The 15587-nt window shown below is 40.4% G+C and overlaps 1 protein-coding gene across 8 annotated transcripts in view; it reads right to left on the bottom strand.

Moving 5' to 3' along the window:
* Window positions 1-3123: 3123 nt before the first annotated feature.
* The window catches only part of KLF12 (Kruppel like factor 12), a 209414-nt gene continuing 196950 nt past the window's right edge, over window positions 3124-15587 (bottom strand). For all 8 annotated transcript variants that reach the window (XM_033514320.1, XM_033514327.1, XM_033514329.1 and 5 more), the window contains one exon: window positions 3124-12322. In XM_033514320.1, coding sequence (XP_033370211.1) covers window positions 12141-12322 — 182 coding nt within the window. In that variant the 3' untranslated portion in view covers window positions 3124-12140. The remainder of the gene's footprint in view (window positions 12323-15587) is intronic.

Genomic DNA, 15587 nt, shown 5'->3' with positions numbered 1-15587 from the left:
TAGCCTCTGCTGAAATGGATAGCACAGCAGGATGGCCATGATCATCCTGGTGGAAAGGACTGAGATTTTTTCCACCTCAAAATCAGACAGTGTCTTAGCTAAGCTGCCACAATGGTTATTTTATTTATGCTACTTGCAGTAGATTCACTTCTATGTACATAACATATTCAGTGAATGTATTTAACTGTACTTTTCCAGCCAGAGACTGCTAGATGGAGACAGAAGACTCCTTTCCAGAGCTGCAGGCTTCTGTGTTTCCATCCAGTCCCAGTGAGGGTGTTCAGCCACCAGTGCTGCCGCACCTGCTATGCCGCATGTGCCACATTTACGATCCAGTTAATCGTGGGAGAGGGAGATTTAATAACTCCTTAAAAACGGCATACCAGAGCCTCTTCAGGGCATTGCATTTTAAAGAAACACAGAGGGGAGCCCATAATAAATGTTACAAGGGGAAATACCTGTGACTGATAAGAAGCTGAGCAGATGACAAATCACAAAAGCCTCCAGAGAACCCCTCAGGAGCAGATAACCTTGAGACGTACCTCTATATAAAGATTAAACAGCAACCCGAGCTCAGCAGAGATTTATAGCGCTTTGCAAGCATCTTGGTTTCACTGTTTGCTTTTGCAGTAGTTTCTGGACTTTATTGTTAGTTTCTGTCTGTTAATATTCTGCATAGGCCCAAAAATACAGGTGTAGAGAAGTCACCCCAGAAAAAAACAAAGAATTTATTTGAAATATTTTACAAGGAGGTTTTATAGATCGATATCCCCAGCAAATGAGAAAGATAACCAGGAAAGGGCACAGTGCACCTGTGAGCAAGGTTGTGCAAAGATACAAATGAAAACATAAAGGATAAAATATATTGACATGTTTCAGCTTACTGGCTAAATCTGGTTATTCATTCCTTTGTAAGGTGCAGGTCTAGTTATTATGGGCCATATATTTATGGTAAGACAAGTATGTGAGGCAGTAAATGCCTTTGTGAGTACACTTCAACAGGAAGGGTATGGCTACTGCTGCTATTTGGGGCCTCTCACAGAAAACACCCATGGGTATAAAAACCATAGCCAGTTACAGAATGGGTCAGAACCTTAACCAGAGAGCCTGTTCTGCCTAATGGCCAAAGTGAGAGGGAGTGACTCCAAATGGTCAGGTGCTATTATGAATATCAGGAAACATTTTCTCACTCTAAGGGTGGCTGACCCCTGCCACAGGTTGCCTAGCAAGGCTGTGGAATCTTCACTCTTGCAGATTCTCAAGTGCCATCTGAACACCTTCCTGGCAACTGGCCCTAGGTGTCCCTGTTTGAGCAGGGGGCTGGACCACATGACCTCCAGTGGTCACTGCCAACCCCAAACATTCTGCGATTCTGGCATTTTTTTGCTTAACTACCGAGTCACTCCAGCTTCAGTCAAATGCCTTTGGCTCTTTGTATATTTAAAGGATTTAACTTTGCCTGGTTTGCTCGGATGGGAGGGTTGTTTAGGGACAGGTTCCACAGTGTGCACCACAGGCACTGCTGAAGAGACCAATTACATCTGTGGCAGCCTGGACCACTGCTGGCTTCACTTTGGAAAGGACAAACACTTGGTGAGCACCACCAGGTTTTCCCCCTAGCATTGCCCTTTCAACTCCCAACCAAAATCTCATGCTATCAGGCCACAGTGCAGTGAGCAGACCTTTCAGACAGACCTCTCATATGGATGAGCTTCTCTGTTAGAGGCTGGACACGAGGATGTGCACTCTAAATCCATGGGTGAAAGTCTGCACTGCCAGAACTTGGGAGTTCCAACTCCATCTGGGAGGCAGGCAATCTCCCTGGGTTCAAGGATGATGCTGATGCGATTTTTTTTCTGCACGTAGAGAGGGAACTGTGCTTATCTGATCTAGTAACTCCATGTGCAAAGTTGAAGGTGGTTACCAGAGGCCACTCCTTGTCATGCACAGGAGAGCCAGACGTGCCCTGTACGATGTACTTAACACAACGTGCCAACTTTTCATTCCAAGTGGACTGTTCAATAACAAAGGGGAGGGAAAGGGGGAGGGATTAGATGACAATTGAGCAGTTGTTTGTGCAAGTGGAAGAAATAACTTTTCAGGAACAGAGCATGGGTCAGGGCAGAGGACAGTGTGGGCGTTCACTGAGGAGGTCAGACTAAACAGGCAGTGATGCATTTTATACTTATGTCACTCTTGGGAGAAAAAAATGAAATTGAACACACACAGGACACTGAGGAATAACAAACAACTTATTGTGTGGAAAGCAGAAGTGCTTTGGAAGGGCCAATGCAACTATCTGATTTTCAAATTCATCACGGGTTTGCGAGATGGAAGATCTGTTATAGCACAGATATGGTTGAGAAACATCTCCTCCTTAGGCTCAAAGGTCTCCAAATCACTTTGTTTACTCGTTTCTCTGCCTGTAACCATGTAACACCATGGCTTTTACTAGACAAATTATCGTATTGGTTAAAAGTAAGCTGATGTGAATTCAGGGGAAGGGGAACATTGATTTTAAGGAGAAATTTCACCAATACGGGCGATGTGCTGCTCCAAGCCTCTAACTTTACATTCAGTTATCTTAGACTGGCTCGAACATAAAGAAAGCTTTTTTTATTGAATGGTCAGACACAAAGGGAGAAGCACACACGCCTCAGAGTGGCCCTCAGAGCAATGGCAAATACCAATTCTCTTCAACCAGGTATGAACTTGCAATTTCCAGTGTCCCACAGCCCTCCTCCAGCAGCTGTTCCTTCACTTCAGGGACACACAGTGAACAAACTCTCCTGACTGCACTGGTACCTCACGGATGCTGCACATCAACTGCACCAGCCTCCCCACACACGGGTAAAGGACAGGGGCAGAAGCAAAGAGTTCCCCCTTTAAAGTACTTGGGGAACTCAGATTATATAGTAATTCAAAATATTTTTATATCATCCCAGGACATTTTAGTTTGTACTGTTGAGTGCTGTTTTATTTGTTCCAGCTTTGCCACAGATGCACAAATTCCGTGAAATGAGAAAGAACATCTACTCTCTATACTGGCTTTTAAAAAATCAGAAAAGTAAGTAAAATACATTTCTTAAGCACACATGCCATTAAAAAAAAAATCACTATATGTTTATAGAAAATGAAGATTTAATTTTAAAAAGTTAATAAGTAGGTATTCCAGAAGGTTTGAGTCATCCACAGTAATAATTAGGGGGTTTGTTCCATACAAAATGCTTTATTTAACCTTCATGCCTCCATTCAGATAATTGTACAAATGCATACATTTAAAGGTTTAAACTCTATTTCAGTTCACAGCTCAATTCATAGGAAAGTTGAATACAGAAAAGCAATGCACCAACAAAATATGTCTGAGACACCATTTAAAACAATAACACTTGTTCATTTAAATCTTTGAGAATAGAGTGGAATAATCATCCTCTGACAGAATTTCATTAGGGGACTCCCTTTACATTATCATAGGGCAAAAATCACCTTTTTACAGTAAGAGGAAAAAAAGCTCTGAGTATATTTACAATACATACACTATACATAAATACAAGAACAACACTTACATAATATTAATAAACTTATAACATAGGCATTGCCTAAACACTACATAGTATATAAATGCAGAGGAAACTATTGGGAAATTAGATCTGCAGAAGTTTACTTTAAGTTTTGAAGAAAAGTAATCTTTGTATTTAAAAGCTTTTGAAAAGAAGGCAAAAGAAAGTCTAAAATGAAACAAATATGTTTGCCTGCTAGCACTGGTATTTTTGTTCCTTTTAAATGTAGGAGCTCTATTGACACTACTATCTCTATGGGGTTACCGATAATGGCCCTCCCTTTCACATCTTATCTAGGAAAAGATTGAGGTGCTGTACATACTAATTCCATTGCTGTGAAGCTTCAGTCCCAAATGAATTGCTTGGTAAACTACGGGATGTTTTTGTATTTTTACACAGGAGGATCAAATGAACGCTCATTAGTACATACAACAGTAATGACCTGATTAGAAGGAACAATCTGGGGCCAAATACAATCCCATCCTTAGGTTTTCATTCAAATAATGCCATGGGGGAATTTGCTTAGTCCATAAGTAACTTGGCCAAGAATGATATTTTCAGTATTGTTGTTTTTTCCTGAACACAGCTGAAAGAACTTTCTGATTTAATGGTATTTTTGACCCCACATGTTGATAGCAGTGTCCAAATCTCTCTTTCCCTTGATGTGTATGAATGCATGTGTCTGTGTATGGGTTGAAGGTCTTAAGGCTGATGGTGCATGAAACTTAAGTTCATTACTTCTCTGTGTGTATTCTACAAATGTGCAAATGTGAAATACAACTTTGTAAGGACAGACAGAAGGTCAAGAGAGCACATTGTGTAGGTGTTTCGTGAAGAACTTATATTACCAAGGAAGCCATGTACAGGACAATCAGGAAAGAAATAAACCATGTAGGTTTTTTTAAGATGAATATGTAGCAGTGAAAAAGTCTGAAACCAGAAATTACAACAACTCTGAACCATGAAAAATATTAGTTCAGCCATGAAGATTTGGCTCGAGTTGTCTTTGCAAAGCTCTTTTATATCTAGAAAGGCAGGGAGAGGGAGAAAAGTGGTATCTGAACCTATTTGTGTATTTCATGGTTCATGCTTATGACAATCCATCAAAGCCATCACCTGTAGTCCCATATCAGACACTACTGGTTTTTAAATGCTGAGGTCACAGCTCAGAGCAAGGTTTAGCAAATCAATGTGTGAACCACCTCTACTTTTATAACTGAGAGTACCTTGGCTCACTGAAACTTCTGACTCTGAACTGGGAAAGATGCTGCAGTTCATTCACATGGACAACAGGATTTCAAGTAATTTTTTTTTATTCTTATTTTTGTAAGAGACAAAATTCACATGCACAGTTTTGCTTCTCCGGAGGACTGAAAAACTCTGTATTGAATAATGTAAAACTTACCACAAGGGTAAGTGGAATTATTTCATAATTCAAAGTCAGTGAGCATGAGCTGCTATAGAATAATGCTGGCAAAGCAGAAAAAAAAAAACCCAAACCCAAATAAAACAAAAAAACACACAAAAGTAAAACCAAAACAAGACAGACTAAAAAACCCATCAATAAAAATAAGGACCCTTACTCAGAGTTTGCTTTTCAGAATGAAGGGAAAAAAAAAAACCTGTCTCATTTTGGGATGGTGAAGACAAGGTGCCCTTTCCTACTGAAGAACTAACACATGCAGGGCTGGAATCGGCCAAACTTTCCCACATGGCAGCTTTCTAAGGGTGCCCCCTCGTAGTGTTGTTGCTCCAGAACAAAGAACCAAACACTCCTCTCCAAGAAGGGCTCACGTACTGGGTAAGAAACTAGATTCCTTTGTCCTGACAACAAAATCCCTGGTACTCTCCCGAAATCCCCAGCATGAGTTGAATTCTTTTATGCGCTTAATATCTGGAGATAAGCTCAGGACAACAGAGGAAGTATATATATGCATGTTCTGATGGGATTATTTCTGCCAGTGGTTAACACTTAAATTTGGTACTGAACAAGCAACCTTGTCACGTTATCAACTCGTGCATGAATATCTAATTGTTACACGTGTGTCCAAGTGCATTTTTTTCTTTTGGGTGGGGGGAGGGTGTTGTTTTTGCACCTGCACTTCCATCTGTGTATGAGCCTCACTGAGACTCCAGCAGCAACCTGCTGCTGATGGCAGCAGAAGTCTAGACAAAATGCAGGATTTTTCAAATACAAAATTTTGCCGGGATAAATGACAGGTACAAATTCAGAGAATGGAAAGCAATCTTCCTTGGCAAAGGCATCAGAACAACCAGTTACATTTTGATTTCCAATAAATTAATTTTTAAAAATAGAAGAAGCATGAGGGCTGGAATTACACTGCTATTTTAAGAATCCATTAGCAGTAGTTAATACTTACAAAAAAAATTGAGAAAAAGTAAGAGTGCAAGAGTCACAGCTGGCCATTTTCTGGTAAGATCAATTAGTCTACTGATGCAAATGTTTAGGCCACTCAATATAAAAATCTCCATACCTCATTTTAGGAATATTGACTTCTTGTTTGCTATTGAATAGTGTCTAGACTGACAGTCCCCAATTTTTCACTCACTTGTCCCCAAAAGAAGAAGTGATATATTTTGTCCACTCATGAAGTCAACCAAGATGGCATTAAAGACTATGAGTATTATGTGATGAAGAGAAAGGAGACATAAGGTGAACTCTTGTGTTTCCAGAGTTCAATGCAGAGGATTTTTCAAGAGAATCCCTCTTCTATCATATTCCCTAAAAAAAGCTCCATTGGGCTTATTGCTGGTTTTGGATTACTTCACTAGAGAATAACCCTGGATATACGGGCATATCCAACATAAACTGGGAAGAAATCCCCTAAAACACTGCTTTGACAACGACCTGCAATCACACCTACTGAGAATTGGTACAGCTACGAGTCATTTGTAAACTAAGATTTATTTTCTTCTTACAAATATATGACAGATGTTATCTGAGAAAATAACTAAAACCTCTAACACAGTATCTCAACATGTGAACATACAAATGGCACTTTGTGTTTGTTTCTGTGCTGCATTATTGTTCTCAAAGTAAAATTTCATTTTCACCTTATTGTTAACTGAATCCCATTAAGTTATTGCTGTGTAAAAGTATAGGAACATCCCATCAGTTTTAATTACAGGCACTTTCAGTTTCACCTTTAAAACAGATTTCAGGCTATCTCACTGAAGTGTACATGTATTTTAAATGTCAGAACTGTCCTGCTACAATGGATATTCTTGACATGTTACTGCACCTAGAAGACTAAACTCCCCTGGAATCAGCAAAAAGCAGCTGCCTATTTCAGCTCTGCAACCTTTAATCAGGATGCACTGTAGTTGGGGAAATACAAGAAGAAATAAAATCATATGAGTGTTCGCCATTCCTGTATCTGCAGTTCATTGTAAAATGCCAGAAGGAAAAAAGAAATCACAAACCGCCAAACCTTTCATATGGTTTTCATTTTAAGTGTTTTTTTCCTTTACTCAGTCAAAGACATTGAGCGTTGACTTATTTGACACTGAAGGACTCAGTATAACTTTGCTCTATCACACACCATCTGCAAAACAGCAAAGAAGTGGCCACTCCATTTTGCAGAGAAAACACGCTCTGATAAAACAGAACACTTTACTTCTCGTGTTTTGTGTTTAAGCTTTCCAAGGCATTATCCTAATAGTCCTCCCGATGAAAACTGAAGGTAAGGATTGTTTAAAAATGTATTTTATTTAAGCTATTTAACACCTCATGTAAAACCGTGAGTTTGAAAATACTTTTCCATTATCACATATATTACAGAATATTTTAATTGTTTACAAGTATAGTAAAATACTTTCACGTTACTTTGATTTCTAAAGATGCAGTATCCTTACAGTTACATTTTTATGCCAAAACCTGATTTATTGTGGAGAATTTAAGCCTTTTCAGTGTTCCAGTGGGCATGATTTCACAAGCATACATTACAGAGCAAATGCTACACTATAGCAAAACTGTGAAAATGCAACAATTTCTTTGTGCAATTCTCCAGTCACCTATCACAGGCAAAGGCATAACACAATAACATGAGCTGGTTTCTTAAGGTAGTATTTTCTAAAACAGTGCTTACTTAAAATTCTTCCTTTTCTATTTTTTGGGGGATTTCCCCCCTCCCCCCCCCCCCCATTTTGATTTTAAATAAACTTGTTTATTACCTGCACATGGGTAGAGACACTTGAAAGTGCTAGGGTTCAAAGGCATGAGTGTAAGGATGAGCATGTGGGAGTAGCATGGATTTACTGAACGATCTTAAGACTTGACTGCTGTGGAAGACACAGTTTCATACAATGACCTTTCCAAACCCAGATTCATACTAAAAAGTAAGTGAGATATTATTAGTCACACTTACTCTGATTTTTAGGTACCCACCTTCAATAAAGGAGAAAGAGATTTTTTTACATTAAACAGCATTTATTATCAGAAGATAAATTTATAAATGGCAACTAGAATACATTTTCAATGTGGCTAATGGAAAACAAGACTTATGATCACTGTTATTATTAAAAGGGGAGAAAGGCTGTCCAGCTATTTGTCCATGCTCTGCACTGCAAGTTTACCCAAACATCAAAATCACTGATGTAATTTTCAACACTGTTAATTTTGTTATACATTACTCCAGCAAATAATCATATATACAAGTCAGTCTAAATCTACTTAATAATTATGTAAGCATGAGAGAGAATAAGGAATACTGCATCTTCATTCCCAAGTAAAAACTGCTGTTGCAATGAGCTAATTTTACAGTGCTGAATATAAGGGGTGTTCAAAAATAATGACACAATTAAAAATTTTAAAAGTTCTGTATCAAAGCTGTTTGCTCATTACGTTTTCCTAAAATGCTGGCTCCTGAGGTTTCCTGACAAACCCATTTAGAACTTTCTCAAAATTTATGAAATCTGACACTTCATGGCATAATTCCCTTGCAAGCTGTAACATGCAATGTCACAGCATGGTGGACTGAAATCTCTGTCTTTCTGAAGGAATGAGACACTATATCTGTGTATCCCAACTGCCCAGTTAAGATGGACTTAGGGGATCATGTCAGGATGAGACCTGGTATTTCTGCATGCTACATATGATGTAAGCCTTTGCCACAGCCATGAAACATCAAAGACCTGTGGTGGGGTACCAGGATTTTTGAGGAACTCTACCTTGGAGCAATCCCCATGGTCTTTGCAAGAGCATGGAAACTTGGTAGGTCTGAACCACAGCCAATAAAGGCAAAAGACACACTGAGGATGTGGGGGACATCACCTACACATTCAAGCACCCCCATCCCATTGAGTAACTTTTCTTAAAATACTTCTGAAGGGGCCAAAAGCCAGAAAAGAACCCCATGGAGTAATTGGGATCAAAGCCTGCAGGCGCTGGTATGAATGAGAACCTCATCAAGAACCATACTGTGTACTTGAAACCCAGTGGTGGACTTCTGCTGGTTGTGCAAGTTGGCTACAGCAGAAGCCTTTGCACATGTGCTGGAAAGGTTAAAGAGGTGCCTGTGAAATAACAAAATGTAGCACACGCTTCTTTACCTTTTGGCTTCATTCTCCTACCACTGCTACACTCTGCCTGTGTCCCTTGGCATTAGTACTGCTTTAACTCAATTCACTTTGGGGTTTTCTGAATAAAATCAGACCCCCTTTCTGTTGCAGTGTTTCCGATGCATAAAGTAACATGTAATCAGCTGAAAAACCAGGGATTCATGCAGACCAACCTCAGCCCTGGGAGATGAGCCTCTCCAGGATCTGTCATACATATGCTCCTTCATAGGGCATATCAGAGCTGAATGCTGAAATTTAAGGCCTCTCCATTTCTCTTGTAGTTTCTTTGTCTTCACTGACTACAAGGGAAGCCTAAAGAGGAACACTGATCTCTCCCAGTTGCACCCTGCCTTTGAAAGTAACATCACATCCTCCTGTATGCTAACAGAATGCCCAGTAAGACTTTCTGCTCAAGCAAACTTAATTTTCTGTGAGAGAAAAAAAAATAAAATCACAGATCCCAAAAGGAATTCTGTATGCCATTGGTTCTTAACTGAATTACTGCTATTCCAATAATTGGTAAAATATTCTTGGGCAGGAAAAAAAAAAATTATCACTGGAATTCTGCCTGACACAACTTCTTTCCCTTAATGCCAACAATGACAGATGCTTTTGAGGTGATGATATTGAAGTATACAAAAACCAGACCTCAGACATAATCCATGAAGCACCTCACGCACAATACTCTGACAACCAGTTTTTTAAATCAACAGTAGCAATGCTGCTGGTAAAGACACAGTTCTGCTGCCCTGCAATGCCTCATGGTCTATCCATAAGCCCTGCTCTGTCCCTGATTTTGGGGATGGATTCTAGAATGTCATCAAATTTGGCAGAAGTAGATAACTGACATGGTGAATGGGAATTGATAGAGACATTTTTCCCACTACAGCTGTGAATAATTTGTGTTGAGTTTCTCTGCTGGCCACTCAGCAGTGGGAAGCCTGAGCTTTAACAGCAGTAAATTCTTTCAGAGAGCTGATAAACTATCCATACTGGGGAATATTAAGGATATTTAAAGACAATGAAACTCTGGGGTCTAATATGCTATTATCCCAGTCATATTAATCTTCAATGAACTAATTGCTTTTATATCTGTATGGGTACCCTGTGTTGTTTTTTCTTAAAATATTACCTTGATTTCAGAATCCCCTGAACATTACTACATTTGATCCAGGAATCTGATATTAACTGATATGGTCAAATGTTTAAAATCAAACAAGTGGCATCACAAATTTAATCTGTGTAATTCCTGGAACAAAATATTCATAATTAAATGCATTGCAAAATACCTTTATGTTTACATCTTTCATCTCTAAACTATGAAAATATCAACACTTAGAAAATATCGCCAAGCCCTTCGTCAAATTTAGCTGAATAAGCAGATCCTTATGAGGAAAGAAAACAGAAAAACACTGTTCTGTTTGCGTGAGTAACTGATGACTAAGAGTTTCTCTCTTTCCTACATAATACAATTAATACAAATCGGTTTGCAATTATAGGGCTGTATGGGAATGATCAAGAATTTCCTTTTATTTAATCTGAAAAGGCTTGGATTGAAAATCCCAGCAGAGGCAGACACTGGTACCCATATAGAAGGCCATTTATATCATACTGGACAGCTGGCAAAATCTCTTATTCCCTAACTCCCAGGGAGAAATCTAATGTCTTGCAGAGCACCACTGCAGAGATATTTCTCTGTCCTACTTACAGTTCATCCACTACCTCCTCAACAATCAACTCTTTGCTTTATCTTTCCTGCTTTCCAGACACAAGTATTATGTTAAAGGTAATAAAAGTACTTAATTGTGGCACCTAGCAGGTCAGTGAAACCAGCAACAAGATTAACTTAAATGCTTAAATTTTACTTGTTGTTTCTGCATACCCCCCACTTCTGCTAGTGTGGAGTTATTTATTGTCTCAAGAGCCATTTTATTCATTATTGCTTTTTCTCTGCAAGAGATGCAGCCGTTTCTTCTCTGCTTTGTTTTGATAATACATTCAATTCCATTTCATGAATGGCTATACCACTAACCTTGGTACCAGCAAGTACAAGATCTGACTATTTCCTTGGGTTCAAATAATGGTTGTGGGGAAGAGGATACCTGCATGAAAGAAAACAGCACATTGAGAATAGGGTGGTAGATTTTAGGTGGGCTCTTTCTATACAAATCAGAAAATGGATCTAAGTCCATGGTAAAATACAGATACTTAATACGGTATTTCAGCAGAGATGCTGCTGCCCTTTGCTTATTTTACAGACTTCAACAACAACAACAATGAAAGAAAAGAAGGAAATAAAAAGATAAAAGAAAAAAGGTTAAATGGCTGGTGTCCTCTAGGGCATAACAACAAATTATGGTATGATATTAAAATGCCACCATCGTTATTGCAGAAGTCTGATCAAGCAACCCTCCAGCTCCGGCAGCGGGACCTCTCCAGCAGAATCTTGTTGCCTACTCACACGCAGCTTGTCTGCAGCACAGCTCCGGTGCAGTGCTGACACCGGACAGATGGTATTGAAAACTAGGGGAAAGGATGGCATAATACAGATCTAGCGGTCTTGCTCTCATCATCATCATCATCGTCATCATCATCATCAGTTCGTGGTATCTATCTTCCAATCAGCAGTGATTCTTCAGGAACAAAACGTCTGGCAGCTGAGAAAACATACAAGCTATAAACATTTTTTGTCAAAGGATGCAGCATGTGAAATAATGCCCATTCCTGTAGCATCTCGGCTGCTATTTCCCAGGTGATTGTGATGACACTTTCAGGGGGTAGCCATGCTGAGGGGCAGACAGGGTTAACTTCAGATGGCGAGGAGAAGAGTGGCACTTCTTTTCCTGCTTTTTTTTATTATTTCTGTTATTATTTTTTGTTACAGGCATCAGGGAAAGCCCTGCCTGTTAACACTGTAGAGGGGGGATTCAGCCCTGCTGAATTCACTGTGGGTAGTTAAGAGACCCAGCTCTTAAACTCGGCTGGAACAGGTAGCATTTCTCAAACCAGCATGTGCCTGCGGCGGTGGAGCGCCAAGTGATCCGAGCGGGAGAAGCTGCGGTCACAGTCTGCACACTTGAATGGCTTCACTCCCGTGTGCTTGCGGTAATGCCTCGTCAGTTCATCGGATCGAGCAAACTTCCAGGTGCAGCCTTCCCAGGTACATTTGTAGGGTTTTTCTCCTGGGAGAAACAAAAGAAAGAGGGGAAGGGGGAAGAGCAGGTTGTGACTTTCCCCGTGTTGCTATTAATCCCCGCAATCCCCTCTGCACGCTTCCCATGAACACGCACTGCCTAGGGGTTGCTTTAGGCCAAATTACACAATTATGAGGTACTGGATCTGCTGAATATAAGAAAAAAGAGCCTTGAGATTTATCATTCCTGTGGCATCCACATGACTAAGAAAATCAACAGGATTAAGGCAACAATATAGATCCTACCTTGCAGGGGTGATGCGAGGATTAACATCAGGACAGAGAGCTGTGTAATTATTCTCATGATTACCATACAGGTTTGCAACCCTCATCTTGTCGGGCTACGCTTTCTCCCCAAATGACCTGATTACCTGACATTTCTGTAATTTACCATGGGCTGACACAGACTTCCCATTATTCTATGATGTTTATGAAGGTTTCTGATTATTTGTGTAAACAGCACTCCATGACATTTCTTAGTAAGCTGGTAAAAATCAGCTACAACTTCTCAATGAAATATAAAAATTCCATCTGTAAAACATTCTCTTTTTTCACTGCACTTTCAGCAAAATTAATTTTGCATAAGATGTTACTAGGAATGGTGTACGATTTTAAAATGTACTTAGCCACGGGACTTGCACAACACTGTTCATAAATATCCATTTACTTTAGTGAGCTCAGACTTGGGCTAATGTAGATTTTTGGAAAATCCCACCACCCTGCTTTTTATTTAAGGGTAAGAATGATGTTGCATCATGTCAGAGGAGAAGATTAATACAGCCAAACTGGATTTTGGTGCTTGATTAAAGCAAACTGTTTAAAATCCCATTTTTGCCATGTTTTTAGGCTATACTTCTTTGTGACTTCTATCACTCACCTTCAGTGTCTATAGAAATGCTCTTGGCAGTTACCTCGATCCCACAGTTCAGTGTAAACCAAAACTGAGGAAAGGAAACTGTGTGAGGTCCATATTTATCTTCCTTTTGTGTGTCTAAAATTTTACTTCCCCTTCTGAAACCAGTTAATCACAACCTGGACAACGTAAGAGCATCTCTGCAACAACTGTTTCCTTTGTTAGGTAAAATCATTCTTCAGTTATTTATTATCTCTTATGACTCATGAGCAACTTGCAAGGAACTATTTCAATTACATGAACCAGTGATGCAACGCTTGCTTTTTCATAGGCAGAACCTCCCTCCTTGCGTCTTTTCAAAAGTCAATAAATGCTCTGCAGAGAGCCCTTGGTTTCAAAAGAAAATTCCCAAGTAAGAGTATCATCACAAAGTTCAAACAGCCCTGAAAAATCCAGCTGAAACAGCCTCTGTAAGGAAATTCAGTGCTGTACAGACACCAGCACAACATGTCAGCAAGGTTGTCAGCAACATTTGAGCTCCTTGGGTTGGTACCTTCTGTGCACCATCTGGGCTGTGCTGCAGTTTTGATGTCAGATGGGGGTGGGAAACAGTTGCTGAGAGGAGAACCCAGCAATCAGGGCTCTGACCACAATCTGTAGTTGCACCAGCAGCAACTCAGCCTAGATAATTTTGTACTCCCCAGCCAAGCAGAGAGCACCAAATAGTGCTCATTGTCACCAGGTGGTCACAGTGTTGGGCATCTCAAATCCAGCAGCTGCAGTGAGCTGGATAGGCAGGCACAAGCTACACGGCAGATGGTGGGATGCACACTATTGCCAATGACACAGTGCTACAAAATGTGCTCAAATTCACCACCAAACTGTCTTACATAGATATTCTTGCCACAAACAGTTGGTGCAGAGCACTGTACAAATATAGCAGCACCCCCATCCAGCTTGGGAGGTTGATTCCAACCCTCTCATCACACTACAGCAACATTTTCCAAGTGCAGTGCTTGTCCTGCCCATCCCTCAACACACTTTTAAATTCTCTTGTTCACCAGATACTACCTTGGTCAGCTTCTTTGGCCACAGACGCTTTCAGTCAACAGTTATTTCTTAGGCTCTGGATTCTTACTTAAAAGCATCTGAAATTTTCAACATCTTCATGGATGGAGTATCAACTACTTCACTGGACAACCAGGGTGAAACATTTTTTTTCCTAATATCCAATCTAAACCTACTTTGGTGCAACCTTGGTGGCCATTTCCCTTTGTACTGTCACTTATTATCTGTGAGGAAAGACCCGCCTTGCAACGACTTTTCAGGTATTTGTAGAAATCAAAAAGGTTCCCCTGACCCTCTCTTTCTCCAGGCTGAGGAGCCCCACTTCTCTCATTCCTCATAAGACTTGTGCTCACACCCTTCACCAGCTCCACTGCCCTTCTCTGGACATACTCCAGCAGCATAATGCTCTTCATTTAGTGAGAATGACAAAATTCAACATAGGATTCAAGGTGTGGCCTCACCAGCGCCAAATACTGGGGCACAATCACTGCCCTGGCCCTGCTGGCCACACCATTGCTGATACAGGCCAGGATGCCATTTACCTTCTTGGCCACCTGGGCACACACTGGCTCAAGTTCAGCCGCTGTTGACCAGCATTCCCAAATCCTTTTCTGCTGAGCAGCTTTCCAGCCTCTCTTACCCCAGCCTGTAGTGCTGCCTGGGGTTGTTGTGACCCAAGTGCAGGATCCAGCACTTTGCCTTGTTGTCTCATACAACTGGCCTTGGCCCATGAATCCAGCCTGTCCAGACTGCAGAGCTTTCCTACTCTCCAGCAGATCAACAATCCACAACTTGGTGTCATCTGCAAACTTACTAAGGATGCACTTGATCCCCTTGTCCAGGTCACCAATGATGATATTAAAGATATCCATGAAATCCTTCCCCTTGGCACACAGAATTCGAGATCTTCCTTCCCTCAGCAGAGAACCCAATGAAGAAAGGGATGGTTTGCAAGAGAAATATCAGAAATAGATTTTTTAGTTCACTCATTAAAATAGTGTAATTTCAGGTAAGAAATGAAAAGTCAGCTGATGGAAGGATGTGAATGCAGATCACTCAGCTGGAGTTCCCACGTGTTGCTTCCAGTGTCCCTCCTCAGCGAGTCCTGCCTACCCAGCCCTCACAGAGCTATGTGAAAGAGACAGGACTGACAACATTCCTTGCAAGGTATTTAGTCCACTGAAGGAGAATCACTCTTAAAAGCTCAACCTAAGAGGACCTCTCATTGTTTTCAATTTAATACACACATTTAGTGTAAGAAAGAAAAAAAACAGCCAAAGCAGAGTTAATGTGAAGATATTCACTCATACGCACCTTAAAAAGGCCACTGTAA

This window comes from Parus major, chromosome 1, assembly GCF_001522545.3.
Source record: "Parus major isolate Abel chromosome 1, Parus_major1.1, whole genome shotgun sequence".
Lineage (NCBI taxonomy): Eukaryota > Metazoa > Chordata > Aves > Passeriformes > Paridae > Parus > Parus major.
This window is presented reverse-complemented; position numbering and strand designations above follow the sequence as displayed.